At 40.5% G+C, this 18,116-nt stretch overlaps 1 protein-coding gene across 1 annotated transcript in view; it reads right to left on the reverse strand.

The window, feature by feature from the left end:
- Positions 1 to 3,749, reverse strand: part of LOC104303252 (uncharacterized) — a 35,316-nt gene extending 31,567 nt beyond the window's left edge. Inside the window, exon 1 of the mRNA XM_054177764.1 lies at positions 3,743 to 3,749. Coding sequence (XP_054033739.1) covers positions 3,743 to 3,749 — 7 coding nt within the window. The remainder of the gene's footprint in view (positions 1 to 3,742) is intronic.
- Positions 3,750 to 18,116: the final 14,367 nt, after the last annotated feature.

Below are 18,116 nucleotides of genomic sequence, written 5' to 3' on the forward strand. Positions count from 1 at the left end.
TCTACTAGGCAGGATTTTCTGTCTTTCATACAATTAGCTAAAATTTTGCCTTGATTGGGCTTTTTTTTTTTTTTTTTTTTTTTAGACTAGGTCATATTCTTTAGAGGATAACATTTTACAGTAACGTCTACCTAAGTAGGATTAGAACAAACTGTAAAATTTAGAGAATACTGAGAAATCTACTGTAAGAATGTTGAACATTTGAGGCAATTAAACATCAACATCTTTGGAAAGACTTTGCCAGAAGTAGCTAGTACTAAAATGTAGTAATTAGTCACATCAGGATAACTCTAGGTACCCACGCTTGAGTGCAAATACTTCCAATCTGACAAACAGCTCTCGGCACAAAGATGGATTTCTTGATATGTAAATAAAGAATATCCACCTATGACTGGTGGCAAAGTTGATGTTGGGGGGGAAATTTCAATCCACCAGACAAATGTTTTGTAAACTTACATTCTCTGGAGCCAGAGTTTTTTCTGCCCTTGCAGCTTTTTCTTCTTTTTCTGCTCATTTCTATGAACTGAGGATATCTGGATTCCACTCTTCGGTGTGGGAGGGAAAACACTGGATAATGACAAAGCTTCTTTGAAATACCTTTAAATCTCTCAGGCTCTCTAACTTGGTGTTTCTCCTGTGCAAGAGCTGACTGATTATAAAGAGAAGAAGAAGAAAAAAAAGTAGTGCTAGAGTACGTATTAATCCATCTGGGGTTTTGGTTATTTGGGACAAAATTTTCAAAGGTTTCCAAACAACAGGTTAAAATCAAGGTCTGATGATCTCAGCTATAGTGCCTGAAACAATGGTCTTTGAAGTCTGTGTGAGATTGGGCAGTGGCTAACCTTTTCCCACCTGTAATTTGATCTGATTCTGATTTTTAGATTGTAATATTTTGCTTTAAACATTAATTTTAAATTAAATCTTATATGCATAATTAAACAACATTTTTTTTAATTGAAAAATATTAAGACTTAATATGAGGAAATAAAAGGCCTCCGCTAGAACTGAATGCACAACTGAGATGCATGGAGAGCAAACCAAGACCGATCTGCATCTCATGGGTTTTCCATGGCAGTTTTTTGTGGGAAGAAGAAAATTTTCATAGATAATTTTTTCATCTCACAGATGAGCTTGTTAAATTAATTTGCTTAGTATTTAAGAAGTGCTCAACTCAAAAGTCAGTGTAAAATTTCAAATTATTAATAAACTCAAGAAAATTAAAAAAAAGGTTTTTTGTTTCTTCACAGCTCTGTGTTAAACTTCACTATCTGAATTGAACAAGCTTTAACAAATGTGGTATTAAAGAAAACTCATTCCAAAGGAAACATTATGGGTGTTACTTCTGTGCTTTAATAATTGGAGACAAATGAAAATCCCTAAGCTCTGAACTAGGAGTTGAGCTTTGCATCCATGTTCAGTTAGGTGGTCATTTTCTTTTAGCTGATTATGGAAGTAAGAATGTAAATGTATATTAAATGAAGCAGAACAACTGAAACAAAGAAATTATCTGTTATTCTTATTGCACAATGGGGCTGAATGCTGACTGTAGGCATAGCAGTAATGGATTATGTCTGTATCCCATGCAGCTGGGTTACTATGTAGAGATTATTTAACCATTTTGAATTGGTCCCATTTTCTGGGACTGATGTTTCCTTGGAAACTCAGCAAAAAGTTACAACTATTTTCTGTTTGTTTGTTTTTCCCCATAGTATTATAAGTATGAAAATACTTAACATTCCAAAATACATCAATGTTTTTCACTTCTGTTTATTGAATACAAATAATTATTATTTTATTCAAAATCACCTTGTTATAGATAATTAACATTGTATGAAATTAGAAGTATTTGAACTGCTAATACACCATTTGGAAAGTCTTGAAAATTCAATAGAATTATGGTGGGAAAAATCAACTGAGAGAAAGTGGCTTTAATCATAATAACTTTTATATGATCATTCAACAGTACATCAAATACATCATTGTGGTAAGAGTGTGAGTGAATTTTTCAGGTTGTGAACTTATATGCATTAATGAGGATGTATGAATTTTGTAATACAAATAAGGATTAGAGTAAAGCTTTTTAAAGCATTGTGTTGACATTATAAGACTCATTAAATGCAGTAATACATAGCTAGCCAAAAAATTGGGAAGAAATTCTTCTTTCAAGACTCAGTCATTCACTTCTGCTTCTGAAAACTGTCCAGGTCCATGTGAGGCTAAATGATTGAATGTGCTAGTGCAGTAGCACGCCCATTAGTTGGGTGCAAAAGTGCACGTATTCTCCTCATAGTGTCTTTTTGAAGACACCCTGGGGAAACAAAAAGTTTCCATTTTATTTCACAGCAGAGACCTTGGAATGTTTACATTGTCAGTTTTCAGGATGAGACTATACCTCTCTGTTTTTACCTAGGTGTCTTTGGTTGAGGATTGATAACCAGACAAACCTGCCAGGTGAGCCTTGCTCACCATGAGAAGAATGATATTAAAGCCATATACAAGACTTTAAAGGACACAGGCAAGAGATGAGACTGATATTTATGTGTAGTTTTGGATCTAAGGCAGTGCCTGTCAGTTCCAGATTAAAAACAGTATTCTCTTAAACTTACATATGAGAGTATGTTGAAAGTATGAAACATATTTAGACATGTCTGATGTTACATGACATATGTGAATTGGTACATATATTTATTACAATAGAAGTAACAGTCTAACAGAATCCCATAAACTGATCTTGATACTTGAGGATTGTAACTGAGAAAATATTTTTACTTCTATGCTCCTTTCTGTTGCCCTTCTTGAGGTTCATGGTTGTCTTTATAAAATATTTTTGTTGTATTATTTGTGTAATTCCCTAGGATTTCCTTTGTCATGTGTTTGTTTTTTTGGTGGTGTTGGGGTAGGGTTTTTTGTTTTTGTTTGTTTGTTTGTTTGTTTTCCCCTATCCTATGGTCAGTAAAGAAATGGTTAATCCCAGTACAGGAAATGCAATTGTCAAGCTTTAGTGCTAAAATGTTGTTAAAAATTATTTGAAGATTGAGAAGAGCAGCTGGTTTAACTTTACTTTCTTTGCATTTGATGGTTAATTGTACAGCTTTATGCACTACAGATGACTACTTCAAGAAAATCTGAATCTGTTGTAGAAAGAATGACTACAAATGTATTTGATGGCAGCTCACTGAATAGTTTCCAGGTGAATCTTGCATTATTGACAGACTGTAAAATAATGTCACAGAATAGCAAAACAAGCCTTTCTGAAACAGTATTTCAAGCACATTAACCCTTCATTTCCTCCCTCTGAATACAGAATCCTACTTTTTGTCTCCATTCCTCTAGACAACCTTAAACACATTGAATTTTGTTCTCATTGAATTCCATAGTGTCTTACATTTCTCAATATTCTTCTATTCCTTACTAATCTTGGCTTTGACTTTGACTTCCTCAAAGTACCAACAACCAGTCTCAGTGCTTAGATCTTCTCCTCCTATAAAATTATTGTTAAAGCTTCTTTGTTTTTTCTATGTGAATTCTTCCTTTTATTCACCTTACTCTTTGTGGCATACCTCCTGAACTAGCTTTTATGCACTGAGGGACATGCCCCACAGATAATTTACTCTTAAAATGTCATTAGAATGAGTCATGTGTGACAGCCAAGTATTTACTTAGAGAATGAATAAAGGTAAAAAAAGTCTCATAATTGATTCACCTCTTATTTGCCTCATTTAAGTAAGTTTTAACCAAGTACCTTCCATTTTCCCGTATTTTTACACAAAGATGCTCCAACTCTCGCTTTTGAACTACCACTATTACCTTATTTGAATAACTTCTGGACACCTGTTTCTGCAGTTCTCCTGCCAAAGAATAGAACAAAATATATGACAAATAGTAATTGTATTTAGAATTTTATCACAAGAAAAGTGGTGTATTATCAAAAATGCCTTACTAATGTTTCTTACTCTCTGCTTCAGATGCTATATAGATTATTTTCATTTGTTTACAGTTTCATCTATATATTTTCCAGAAAAGACTGGTCTTGAAAAATGCTTTTTTAAAATGTCTAGAACGAAACAAGCAGGCAGCCATTTTAAGGGGCTGTAACAGAACTCTAAAGCATTTTACAAAATTAATGAACATATGGCTGCAAAGAATCAGGTTCCATTCAAATTGAACTGAGTAGTTATCTGAAAGTATTCAACTGGTCATGAGAAATATAAATGGAATTAATCTGCAGTAGGTATTGTACTAGGACCCAGTGGTCAACCATTTTATTTAGTGAACTGTGGTCTGGGACTTCTAATGAGCACATTTAATCAGGATCTTCATTTTTCATGCAATAATAGTCATGCAAATTTGATTCTCAAGGAAGATTACTGTCTAAGGAAGTAAAACCAACACATGCTATAAATGAGCATATTCAGGAAATCTAAACCACTTGTAATTACATTTTGCAATATTCTGGGTTATTCCGTAAGTGACACCAGACAACATGTTAAATAGGTAGTGACTAATCTTTTTTAAAGGAATAGTGGATATGCTGTTCTCATCATTACATTAAAAAATACCTCCCTACAGTTAGAGTGCTTTTTACTTTAGCTTTAAAACAAGCTAATAAAGTAGCAGTCAGTCAAAGGTTTCCAAGTTTATTTTTACTATGAATGCAAGTGCCAGCAAATGCACTCTGAAAAATAGTTCAGCTATCATAGGCTGTATATGCACAAGCATTTCTGCCTTTTTAGGGAGAAGTTAAGTAATTGATCTACCTTTCACCTTTTAAATTCTGCAAAATAATATATACAATTCAATTTCTTATAAAGCTTCTGCCCATTTACTATAATAGTCTTGCTTTCTGTTAACTATTTTGAGCTTTTGTCACAGTAAGAACAACAACAACAACAAAAAACTGTTAATAAGGATTTATTGTAAGCATTGATTTAATATTTTGGAGATGTTTCCTTTCTGCATCACCATTATTCATTTCTATCCTCAACCCTTGCTTAAAGATATGCACTATTTTCCAGTGCAACAAAATGTGGAGAACCAGCAGGTTTTACACAAGTATTTCACCTGTTATATAACAAATACACACTACAAGTACAAACATCTGTAACAAATGATATACAACAGATTTTTCCAGTGGTAACAGTTTAATGCAATGCATCTATTATCATGTTTGTAAAACATATTTTTTAAAGCTGCCATAGAAATGATGTTACTGTGCATTTTATATCTGTTACACTGGATAAAATTATTTTGTTTTCAGTAAAGGTTTTGGAAAGGTATTTACATTGCCCCCCAAATGTCACAAATTGCCATTTCTGTTTACATTGTTGTACTTCTGCTATTCCTTTTCTAGAGTTCAAAGGAAAAATTAATCTGAATATTAGCTGGATTAGCCCTTTTCCTGACAGTGAGTGTGTCATTCTGTTATTTAGTGTGCTTTCTTGCATTTTATACACTTTTATTTCTGTTTTGCCATGTAATTCTTTGTCAAAGAACCAAGCAGGACAACAAGAAGTTGAAATACGCTTCAAATGTGATGTGGTCATGAAATTACTAGAAATCTCACTGTAACTTTTGACCAGTTTTCTATAGTCAATAGTGTTACTGTCACTAAAGTACTATGATTATTTGTCAAGCCATATTATTCAATGATTTTCAGCTTCTGAATTATTTATCCATTGGAATACAAATAATGTAAATCCAAAGTCTTCGATGAAACTCAGTTCACCAAGAGAAACTTGTGCAAGTTGTACACTCTAAGAATTGCCTTTGAAAAAAAATTAAGTAGCTTACTATTTTGAGAATTTCTATGGGTACAGAATACAAACTACAATTAATTGAGAGTGCAATAAGGGCAACCCCTCCCTGTTCTATCTCCTAGCTATATAGTTCCAGCATCTAAAATGGAGAAATCTAAGTACCATGTTTTCTGACTGCAGTTTTCAGGGTTACTTTCTCCAGAAACACAATTTATACTTCTTTTAGTTTTATAAGGTGTGTTCTGGGAGAGCTTCAGTGTTAGAATGTTTCTTTCCTTCAAGAAAAAGTACTTTACCAAAGCTAATTTAGTATGCAGGGTTATGAGATGGTAGGAGGAAAAAACCCTGTTATCTAGGCTTATTTATGTGCTGCAAACTCAGTTTGTAAGTCTCTTTATTCAACAGTATGCAACATTCCTTCTTGATTAATAATCCTGTAGTCTTACCATAGCATGCTCACATTCCACACCTGAAATATTAGTGGCAGAAAGACAATATAAATAAACAAGCTGAATTTCATTCAGGGAGGCTTTCACTTCTAAAATTATATTCTGCTATACATTAAGTCCCTATATGCTAAAATAAGGTGACAGATACCATTTTAGGAATCAAAAATCCATCTTAGAAATCTCTATAATTTACAAAAATAGTCTTAATTCAAAATCAATAATTAATCTGAAAAATCTCTTCTACTTGGAAAATGATCACTCATTTATTTATTCAGAAAGCAAAACTGTATATTGAACTATAATTGAAATTCTCTTAACTGTATCTACTGTGTAAAAATCCCATATTTTATAAAAGCTATTATGTTACAACAGTAAGTATGTTCAGAATACTACCCTGACAAGGTGTCATTTTGAAAAAAAAGAAGTTTATACTTACTGCTACTACAAGCCAATATTAACTTTCCTTGGGTATTTGCTTGCTGTTATGCACTCCATGAATAGTTTGCTTTTCTAAGCTCATGAAGGATAGACTGCCTGTCTTGTTGAGGCATAATAGGATAACAAGTTCAAAGATGTTTTTTATTCCCTTGGGACTTAGCCAGTTCTGTATCTGTCAACACCACTCACCACTGATATGCTGTACACACACATCCTTCCAATCACTGAAGCAATACGGGGCTACTAGTTATCAAACTCTTTAACAGGTAAAGTAGGTAAAGCCCCAGTCAGCAGAGGGTTTTTTTCCTTATGAAATGTGTGAGAAGTCATAGTTTATCAGATTATCTAATTAAATTTAAAGATAAAAGATGTGGAAATGTTGTTCACAGTCTTGCTCCACTTCTTTTTCTATTTTTGTCTCCTAAGCTCAGAATCTGATTAGTGCATTTAATTCCATGAAGCATTACTGGTCTGCCATTAATCAGCCTGCTGACATCCACCCCTTTTTTCTTCACATGCTATAGAATTCAAGACAATAATTTACCAACTTGGCAATATTCCTACACAAAATAAGAAATACAATGCTTGTGCTATTTGTATCAGCACTGGAATGTTTTTTAATTTTCATGTGCTTACACATATCCAGCATGAAAAATGAGATGTGAGTATGCTTATAGGGACAAATGCTGTGTTTGTAAAAATTTCAGTTGTGTGAATGAGCTTACTTAAGATGTCATTACATCACATGAGCTTACAGCTTGGTTAGTCATATCAGTTTTCTTTTGTGTTTAAACACTTCCATCCATTTTTTCCCAGTTTATTAAATTACTATTTTTATAATTTGTAAAATATTTTTACTTTAAAACCAGATAAAATATGAAATTCTACCCTTGCAGAACAGGTATGAGTGTCTGCAGGAGGAACTGGTTGTTAGCAAGGATGAGGGCTCACAAAGGCCAAAAATGCCACAAAGGCCAGAAGTGCCAGCGGGGCCAGCCCTCCTCAGGGCAGCCATAAACACTGACCCTGAAAAGAAAAATCAAAGGGTCATTGTTGTAGGTGACTCCCTGCTGAGCAGAGAGGAGGGCCTGATATGCAGACTGGGAACACTTCATAGAGAGGTCTGCTCTCTCCCTGGTGCATGGGTAAAGGATGTCATAGAATGTCAACTTCCCACCCTTATGAGTCCTTCAGACTATTACTCACTGCTGTGTTTTCAGGTAGGTAGTGATGATGCAGCAGTGAGAGGCTCACAATCGATTAAAAGAGACTTCAGGACCTTGGGGCAACTGCTAAAGGGATCAGGAGCTCAAGTTGTGTTCTCCATCCCTCTGACATCAGTGATGGATGAGGGAACATTTCGGAAGAGCCAAGAGGTCAATTCATGGCTCTGGGACTGGTGTTGTCAACAGGGGTTTGGATTTAATGATCACAGCTCAGTTTACAGGGCATGAGCTGCAAGCAACTAATGGGATGTACCTGTCCCAGAGGGGCAGGAGTCGGCAGTGCTCATTGATAGGGCTTTAAACTAGATATGAAAAGGGAAGGGGTTGTTAATCTCATGCTTGCCTATGACAAACAGTGGGGCAGCTCACCAGAGGCAGAGGGATGGAGTGCTAGCAAGGCCTCTCCACTTCTTGCCCTGAGACAAGCCAAGGATAAAGATCTGGGACACCCCAAGGCCAGCCCAGCTGAAGTGCCTGTATGCAAATGCATGCAGCTTGGGCAATAAATGGGATGGGTTAAGGGCCACTGTGCTGCTGGAAAGCCATGACATAGTGGCTATTACTGAAACTTGTTGAGATGATTTCCATTACTGGAACATAGGGATAGATGGGTACAAGCTCTTCAGGAAGGAGAGGCAGGGAATCAGTGGAGCTCCACCTGGGGAAGGATGATGAGCTGGTTGTGAACATATGGGTGAAGATTAAAGTGAAGACAGGGGAAGGTGATGTTATTGTAGGGGGTTTGCTACAGGCCCCTGTTCTGGAAGAGGCATTAATAAGACAGTTAAATCTGTTTTGAGCCACTGCTCCTTTCTCCTCCCTCTCTGTTACAGGGTCCGGATTGAGGTCGAGTAGCCTAACAGGCAGGCACCTTTAAGGCTGCCTGGAGGGGAGTGGAAGCTGAGCCCTGAGCTTCATGTTTCAGAGAGGCGACTTCACGTGTCAGACGCCATGAGAGAAGGTGTGTGCAGTTTACCCACCACCTAAACATTTTGAATTGATTGGAAGGATTTGAATGGCTAACGTTCCATTGGGCTATTGGACACAATCTTGAAGGTCTCTTCCAACCTGGTCTATTCTATTCTATTCTATTCTATTCTATTCTATTCTATTCTACTCTACTCTACTCTACTCTACTCTACTCTACTCTACTTTATTCTATTCTATTCTATTCAGTTTTCAAAAAGGGAATTTATAGAGCAAGACCTCCTATGCTCGTAGCTTGCTTGTACCTCACTCGTCACACTCATAGCTTGCATGCTAGTTACTTTCTCACCTCTCTACCCTGTTCATTAATGGGATTCAAGGGGGTGACAAGCAACCTACTTGATCCAATCTCCAGAGCAATTAGCTTCTTTGTTTAGCGGTGTAGTGCTAAAGTTGGGCCTTCACCGCAGCAGCTTGCTCCCTCTCATTTCCTCTAAATCTGTGGATACTGCCTGGTGGTTCGTGAGTAAATGCGCTATTTTACCTGGTTATTTCTGAGGTTTATAGCTTGTTACCTCTTAAATAGCTCCACTGTGAACTTGACGGTGGTTCGTCTGTGCCACTCGAGGCAGTGCTGTTTAGTTTTGCGTGCACAGCGAGATTCTAGTTTGTTCCTCTGTATTCCAAGTTCTGATTGTTCTAGACTGTTAATCTACTGTCTATTAGCCTTCTACTGTGTGTAATTAACTTGTTATTGACCAGGCAAATGAAGCTGAATAAATTGGCGTGGGAAAACAAATTTTTATATTTAATAAATAATATTCATATTTTATCATATTTCCGGCCAATAAATTAATAAACTATAACAGCCCCCTGACAGGCAGAACTAAGCAGATGAGACCCTCCACAGGCAAAGAGAAGTGGCTTCATGTTCACAGGCCCTGGTCCTCATGGTGGATTTCATCCACCCTGACATCTGTTGGAGGGACAGCACAACTAGGTACCAGCAATCTAGGATGTTCCTGGAATGCACAGATGACAACTTCCTCCTCCAAACAGTGGAGGAACCAACGAGAAAAGGTGCTAAGCTGGACCTTGTTCTCACTAACAGGGAAGGGCTGGTGACCAATGTGAGGCACAAGGATAACCTTGGCTGCAGTGACCATGAAGCAACACAATTTATGTTCCTTGGGGCAACTAGGAGGACAAGGGCAACAGTAAAAATGTCTATAGGTATATTAATGGTAAAAAGAAGACTAGGGAAGGTGTGGGGCCCCTCAGAAAGGAAACAGGTGAGCTGGTGACAAGTGACATGGAGAAGGCTGAGTGTCTCGATGCCATTTTCACATCAGTCTTCACTGGCAAGGGCTCTAGATGCACTCCCAGAATAATGGAAGATAATGGCAGGGACTGGAAGAAGAAACTGCCCATTGTGAGTGAGGATCAGGTTTGTGACCATCTGAAGAATATGAAAGTGTCCAAGTCAATGGGACCTGATGGAATATACCCATGGGTGCTGAGTCAGGGGAGGTCCCCAATGACTGGAGAAGGGGAAATACAACTCCCATTTTCAAAAACGGAAAGAGGGGTGACCCAGGGGACTACAGACCTCAGTCAGTCTCACCTCTGTGCCTGGTAAGAACATGGAGCAGTTCCTCCTGGAGGCACTGCTGCAGAAGAATAACAAAGAGGTGATTGGGTACAATCAGCACAACTTCACCAAGGGCAAATCCTGCCTGACAAATGTGGTGGCCTTCTATGACAAGGTCACAACATTAATAGATGAAGGTCGAGCAACTGACATCATTTACCTGGACCTGAGCAAAGCCTTTGACACTGTCCCATATGACATCTGGGTCTCCAAACGGATAAAGTATGATTTTGATGCATGGACCAAATCAGTCGATAAAAAAACTACCTTGATGGCTGCACCCAAAGAGTGGCTGTCAATGGGTCCATGTCCAAGAGGAAGCCAGTGACAAGTGGAGTCCCTCAGGGATCAGTACTAGGACCAGTCTTGTTTAACATATTTGTTGGTGACCTGGACAGTGGAATTGAGTTGCACCCTCAGCAGGTTCACTGACAGCACCAAGCTCTGTGGTACAGCAGACATGCTGGAGGGAAGGGATGGCATCCAGAGGGACCTTGACAGGCTGGAGAGGTGGGCCCATGATAACCTCATGAGGTTCAACAAGACCAAGTGCAAGGTCCTGCATCTGGGTCGGAGTAATCCCAGGCAATGATAGAGGCTGGGCAGAGACCGGCTGGAGAGCAGCCCTGAAGAAAAGGACTTGGGGGTGCTGGTGGATGAGAAGCTCAGCATGTGCCACCAGTGTACAGTTGCAGCCCAGAAAGCAAATCATATTCAGGACTGCATCAAGAGAAGCATATCCAGCAGGTTAAGGGAGGTGATTCTCCCCCTCTACTCCACTCTGGTGAGACTCACCTGGAGTACTGTGTCCAGTTCTGGAGCCCCTATTACAGGAAGGATCTGGATGTGCATTAGAGTGTGTCCAGAGAAGGGTCATGAGGACGATCAGTGGGGTGGAACACCTCTCTTATGAGGACAGGCTGAGAGAGTTGGGGCTATCCAGTCTGGAGAAGAAAAGGCTCTGAGGTGACCTTATTGTGGCGTTCCAGTAGCTGAAGGGGGCCTACAAGAAAGCTGGTGAGGGACTTGATAGGGTGTCAGGTAGTGATAGGACAAGGGGGAATGGAGCAAAAATAGAAATGGGTAGATTCAGATTGGATGTTAGGAAGAAATTCTTCACCATGAAGATGGTGAGATGCTGGAACAGGTTGCCCAGGGAGGTGGTAGAAGCCCTGTTCCTGGAGGTTTTATGGCCATGCTAGATATGGCTCTGAACAACGTGATCTAATGTGAGGTGTCCCTGGCCATGGCAGGGGGGATGGAATAGAATAGGATAGGATAGGATAGGATAGGATAGGATAGGATAGGATAGGATAGGATAGGATAGGATAGGATAGGATAGGATAGGATAGGATAGAATAGAATAGAATAGACCAGACCAGCTTGGAAGAGACCTTCAAGATCATCATGTCCAACCCATCAACCAATCCAACCCACCTAAACAACTAAACCATAGCACCCAGCACCCCATCAAGTCTCCTCCTGAAAACCTCCAATGATGGTGACTCCACCACCTCTCCAGGCAGCCCATTCCAATGGGCAATCACTCTCTCCGTATAGAACTTCCTCCTGACATCCAGCCTAAACCTCCCCTGGCACAGCCTGAGACTGTGTCCTCTTGTTCTGGTACTGGCTGCCTAGGAGAAGAGACCAAGATCCGCCTGTCTACATCCTCCCTTCAGGTAGTTGTAGAGAACAATAAGGTCACCCCTGAGTCTCCTCTTCTCCAGGCTAAGCAACCCCAGCTCCCTCAGCCTCTCCTCATAGGGCTTGTGTTCCAAAACCCTCATCAACTTCGTTGCCCTTCTCTGGACATGAGAAATAGATGATCCTTGCAATCCCTTCCAACCCTAACAATTCTGATTCTATGAAATACTTAAAAATTATATACCAAATGGAAGTTAATTCTCATTAATGCACAGGCACGTGGGGGAAAAATGGCATCTCCAGAATTTTCTGCCTTCCACATCTACATAAAATGAATACTTCTTTTGATATGGTACTACTGTAGAACTGAGGGAAGAAGAGAGTGAGATCATTAGCACATTGCACCTAAATCTATGTCTAGTGGCTTGAAGAAATACTATTTTCTTAAGGTACTGCATTAATCTAGTAACAAGAAACAGCCTGCTTGCAAAGCTGCAGTCTTTTGAACTAGGCGAGCAACTAAGATCTGATTATATTCCAGTCAGAACTACACTGTGTTTAGTTGTTGCTAAATTTAATTCGGTGCTTTCCTAAATTGCTGTAGTAGGTAAATAACTACAGCATTTGGCTCAATTATGTGTTTCATATGCAATATGTAAACAATCACTATCCTGCAGAAAACACCCATGTGTAGATATTACATGGGGTATTTGCCATCTTCTTCTGAATGGCTCAGGTGTCGGGAAGGGGGAAAATAAAGAAAGCTCAAGAAAAACTGTTTAGCTTTTGAATCTATATATACTGAAAATTGTTAGAGCATGGAAGTTATTAGAACAGAAATAGTTAAACTATTAGTTTTAAACTCAGAGATTATTTTTATTTTTTCAATCTATCCTTTTTAATGCTTTTTCACACAGTCAAATGAAAATTGTACTTTAATTGTAGAGATATATTGTTTATATAGATGCTGAATTAGAAATAGTCTGATTCTTAATACCCTCCTTCCATCTGATCATTTCTTCTTTCCTTGTAATTTTTCTTCATGTGTAATGTAGCTTTCGTTACTGTTTCCACACAGTCCAATGTCTTAATTTCTGTGAATTTGCAAATAGGCTTCCTTCTGCCCACACAATTTTTAAAAGAGATGAATCCCACTGATGTGTGGTCCTGCTGTTAGCTGTAGCTCATACTTCCTCTTCTCTCTAAAAGCAATTTTCAAGGGAAGCACTGTATTGTTGCTTCTTATTTCCAGAAGGTTCAACACATGACCTGATTTAGAATAGAATAGAATAGAGTAAAATGGGTTGGAAGAGACCTTCAAGATCATCGTGTCCAACCCATCAACCAATCCAACCCACCTAAACAACTAACCCACGGCACCAAGCTCCCCATCAAGTCTCTTCCTGAAAACCATCAATGACGGCGACTCCACCACCTCCCCAGGCAGCCCATTCCAATGGGCAATCACTCTCTCTGTATAGAACTTCTTCCTCACATCCAACCTAAACCTCCCCTGGCACAGCCTGAGACTGTGTCCTCTTGTTCTGGTACTGGCTGCCTGGGAGAAGAGACCATCATCCGTCTGTCTACAACCTCCCTTCAGGTAGTTGTAGAGAGTGATAAGGTTACCCCTGAGTCTCCTTCTCTCCAGGCTAAGCAATCCCCGCTCCCTCAGTCTTTCCTCATAGGGCTTGTGTTCCAAACCCCTCACCAACTTTGTTGCCCTTCTCTGGACTCGTTCCAGCAAGTCAACATCCTTCCTAAACCGAGGGGCCCAAAACTGGACACAGTACTCGAGGTGTGGCCTAACCAGTGCAGTGTACAGGGGCACAATGACCTCCCTGCTCCTGCTGACCACACTGTTCCTGATGCAGGCCAGGGTGCCATTGGCCCTCTTGGCTGCCTGGGCACATTGCAGGCTCATATTCAGCCTACCATCGACCAGTACCCCCAGGTCCCTCTCCACCTGGCTGCTCTCCAGGCACTCTGACCCCAGCCTGTAACACTGCATGGGGTTGTTGTGGCCAATGTGCAGAACCCGGCACTTGGATGTGTTAAATCTCATGCCGTTGGACTCTGCCCATCTGCCCAGCCTGTCGAGGTCCCTCTGCAGAGCCTCTCTACCCTCCAGCAGATCAACTCCTGCCCCCAGCTTGGTGTCGTCAGCAAATTTACTGATGATGGACTCGATGTCCTCGTCCAGATCATCAATAGAATCACAGAATCACAGAATCAACCATGTTGGAAAAGACCTTGGAGATCATCGAGTCCAACCTATCACCCAACACCATCTGATCAACTAAACCATGGCAGCAGGTGCCTCATCCAGTCTCTTCTTAAACACCTCCAGGGATGGTGATTCCACCACCTCCCTGGGCAGCACATTCCAATGGCCAATCAGTCTTTCTGGGAAGAACTTTCTCCTCACCTCCAGCCTAAACTTTCTCTGGCACAGCTTGAGACTGTGTCCTCTTGTTCTGGTGCTGGGTGCCTGGGAGAAGAGACCAACCCCCACCTGGCTACAACCTCCCTTCAGGGAGTTGTAGAGAGCAAGAAGGTCTCCCCTGAGCCTCCTCTTCTCCAGGCTAAGCAACCCCAGCTCCCCCAGCCTCTCCTCACAGGGCTGTGCTCCAAACCCCTCCCCAGCTTTGTTGCCCTTCTCTGGACACCTTCCAGCAACTCAACATCTTTCCTAAACTGAGGGGCCCAGAGCTGGGCACAGGACTCAAGGTGTGGCCTAACCAGTGCTGAGCACAGGGCAGAATGACTTCCCTGCTCCTGCTGCCCACACTATTCCTAATGCAGGCCAGGATGCCATTGGCCTTCTTGGCCACCTGGGCACACTGCTGGCTCATGTTCAGCCTACTATCAACCAGTACCCCGTAAGTCCCTTTCTGCCTGGCTGCTCTCCAGCCACTCTGTCCCCAGCCTGTCGCACTTCATGGAGTTGTTGGGGCCAATGTGTAGAACCCAACACCCAGTCTCATGCTGTTGGACTCTGCCCATCTGTCCAGGCTGGCAACATCCATCTGCAGAGCTCTCCTACCCTCTAACAGAACAACATCTGCTCCCAGCTTGGTGTCATCTGCAAATTTACTGATGATGGACTCAATGCCCTCATCCAGATCATCAATAAAGATATTGAACAGGATGAGGCCCAGCACTGATCCCTGGGGGACGCCACTGGTGCCTGGCTGCCAGCTGGATGTGGCACCATTCACCACCACTCTCTGGGCTCGGCCCTCCAGCCAGTTCCTAACCCATCGCAGTGTGCTCCCATCCAAGCCATGGGCTGACAGCTTGGCCAGGAGTTTGCTATGGGGAACGGTGTCAAAGGCCTTGCTGAGGTCCAGGTAGACTACATCCACAGGCCTCCCCACATCCACCAAACAGGTCACCTGATCATAGAAGGAGATCAGGTTGGTCAGGCACGATCTGCCCTTCCTAAATCCATGCTGGCTAGGCCTGATCCCTTGGCCATCCTGTACATGCTGTGTGATTGCACTCAGGATGACCTGTTCCATAACCTTGCCTGGCACTGAGGTCAGGCTGACAGGCCTATAATTCCCTGGCTCATCCATCCGGCCCTTCTTGTGGACGGGCACCACGTTGGCCAGCTTCCAGTCTTCTGGGACCTCTCCAGTGAGCCAGGACTGTTGACAAATGATGGAGAGTGGCTTGCCCAGCTCATCTGCCAGCTCTCTCAGCACCCTAGGATGGATCCCATCTGGTCCCCTGGACTTGTCTGGGTCCAAGCTGCTGAGGAGAGGTCCACTCACTTGCTCATGGAACATAGGGAAACTGTTAGGGAAGGTGTTAAGTACCTCTGCCTTTTCCTCATCCCTTGATACAACATTTCCCTCCATGTCAACCAAGGAGTGGAGGTTGTCCTTGCCCTTTCTCTTGCTATTAATATATTTATAGAAGGACTTTTTGTTGTCCTTCACAGCAGAGGCCAGTTTAAGCTCCAATTGTGCTTTTGCCTCCCTAATTTTCTTCCTGCATGATTTGGCAACATCCTTAAACATTCCGTGGGTTGCCTCACCTTTAGCTGTAACAAGAGGAAGAAGCAATATAATTACTTGTCAGCTGCTTCAAGTTTGTCAGAAATTCTTGCTTTAGAGTTTCCTATGCCTTTCTGTAGGAATCCTGTCTGGATGCAAATCACCTTGTGATTGTATCAAGAACTGAGATACATCTGAACAAAGGTTAAGATCTGCTCACCAGACAGTAGCTGCCCCAGGAGTGGGTGGTAGGAGATCCTCTGGAATGAGCAACAAAGATGGGATCATCTCTACCCATCAAGACCACAGCTACCCTGGAAAGGGAGGATAGTGAAAAGGCTTCTGGACTATGCAACATATTCACCACCTGGTCTGGTAAGTCCCTGGCACAGACCCTTACCATCACACTTGAAGATTCCATGGTGGCAATATCTGGACACATACATAAGGGTAAGGGGCCAGGAGAAATCTGTGATTAAAAACTGTGTAAGAGGACCTGAGTGATGCCTGCTCTGGAGAGAACAACTCCACTGAAGACATCATATGCTGGAAACATCATCAGACAACCCAAGCTTTAAAGGACTTGGACTTTGGAATTCTCTCTCCCTCCCCTCCTCTGTCCAAAGATGGCTCTCCTCCTCTCTGTCTCCATTTGTTTCACTCTCTCTTCCTCACTCTCCCTGCCCCTTTTCTTACTTCCTCTCTTTTGTTTACTTTATCCTTTAATAAATAGCCTTACTTCTGGTATTTGGCCTCATTTGTGCCTTAATTTCACAACATGTGAATGTTTTAAAAAGAACTAGTTAGTCTCTTTTACCCTCTGGACTGAGACAATTGCCTTTAAGTAAAAATAGCTGCTGAGCAGAGCATGACACCAGACTATTAAGATCTGTAAAACATTTTTATTGATTCAAATTTGCAGAGAATTATGAAGCAAATGTGACATCATTCACTAATAAAAATATTACAATTTCTCTGGATAAACAAATCACCATATGATAAAAAGCTAGTATTTACAACCATCATTGCATTTTCCTTGGGACACGTGCATTCTTTTTTGTTTCAGTGCAATGACTGCATAATCACAGACTACTGAACCACTACATAATGACATTAAAATAAAAACAGTATACATTTATTATCTTCCATTTTAAAAGAATATTAGGTTTTTCAATAACAGTAAATTAAGGCACAGATCTGAGCTAAGACAGTAAATATACACAAATATTTAAATTCATATTACATTCTCAGTCTTACAGCTGGGATCAATATATTTATTTCAACTGTAAAGTTTTAGCAGCAACAATCTTAGTGTCTCCATTTCCATGAAAGAAATTTCTATTATTTTGAAATGCTATGTCTTAATTTATATTTATTCTTTACTCTACAGTTCCATTTTTAATTATCCGAGAATAAAATAACTAATTGCCTACAGTCAATAAATACATTATTATCTTAATAAAATAGCTAATATTTAGGGGTTTGGGGATGGTTCTCCAATACCTGCTACATAAAGAGAGTATTGTGTTATATCTTTAAATTCAGACAGACATACAGTTGGGTTAGTGCAGTCCAAATCATACTGGAGTAACTCCTCTGGTTTAGAGGGCTATTAATGTGGAAGATACAAATTACTAGATAGTCACCATTTAGCTATACTATTAGCTTAAAAATAGCCACTGCTGATAAGGTTTTCAGCACTGCATGTTGATACTCAAAGAATAAAGAAAGCAAAAAATGGGGAAGAAATTATTACAACAAAATAGGAGATTGTAAATACAGATTTCACACAGCAGGCAGGTATCTTTGTAATGCTGTGACTCCTGACAGTGGGGGACAGGAAAGAACAAATCAAACATTAAGAATGTAATAGCAAAGAGCATAATAAATTAATTCCAAAACAAAAAAGCAGCCTGTGCACAACAAGGTAACAATTTTACCTCACTTGTATGCTTTGGGTAATTACTGGGTGGTTGTCCAGTTGTAACTCTGTTCTGCAAAGAGCCTCAAAGGTTTTC

The sequence above is a fragment of the Dryobates pubescens genome, chromosome Z (genome assembly GCF_014839835.1).
Source record: "Dryobates pubescens isolate bDryPub1 chromosome Z, bDryPub1.pri, whole genome shotgun sequence".
NCBI classification, from domain to species: Eukaryota; Metazoa; Chordata; class Aves; order Piciformes; family Picidae; genus Dryobates; species Dryobates pubescens.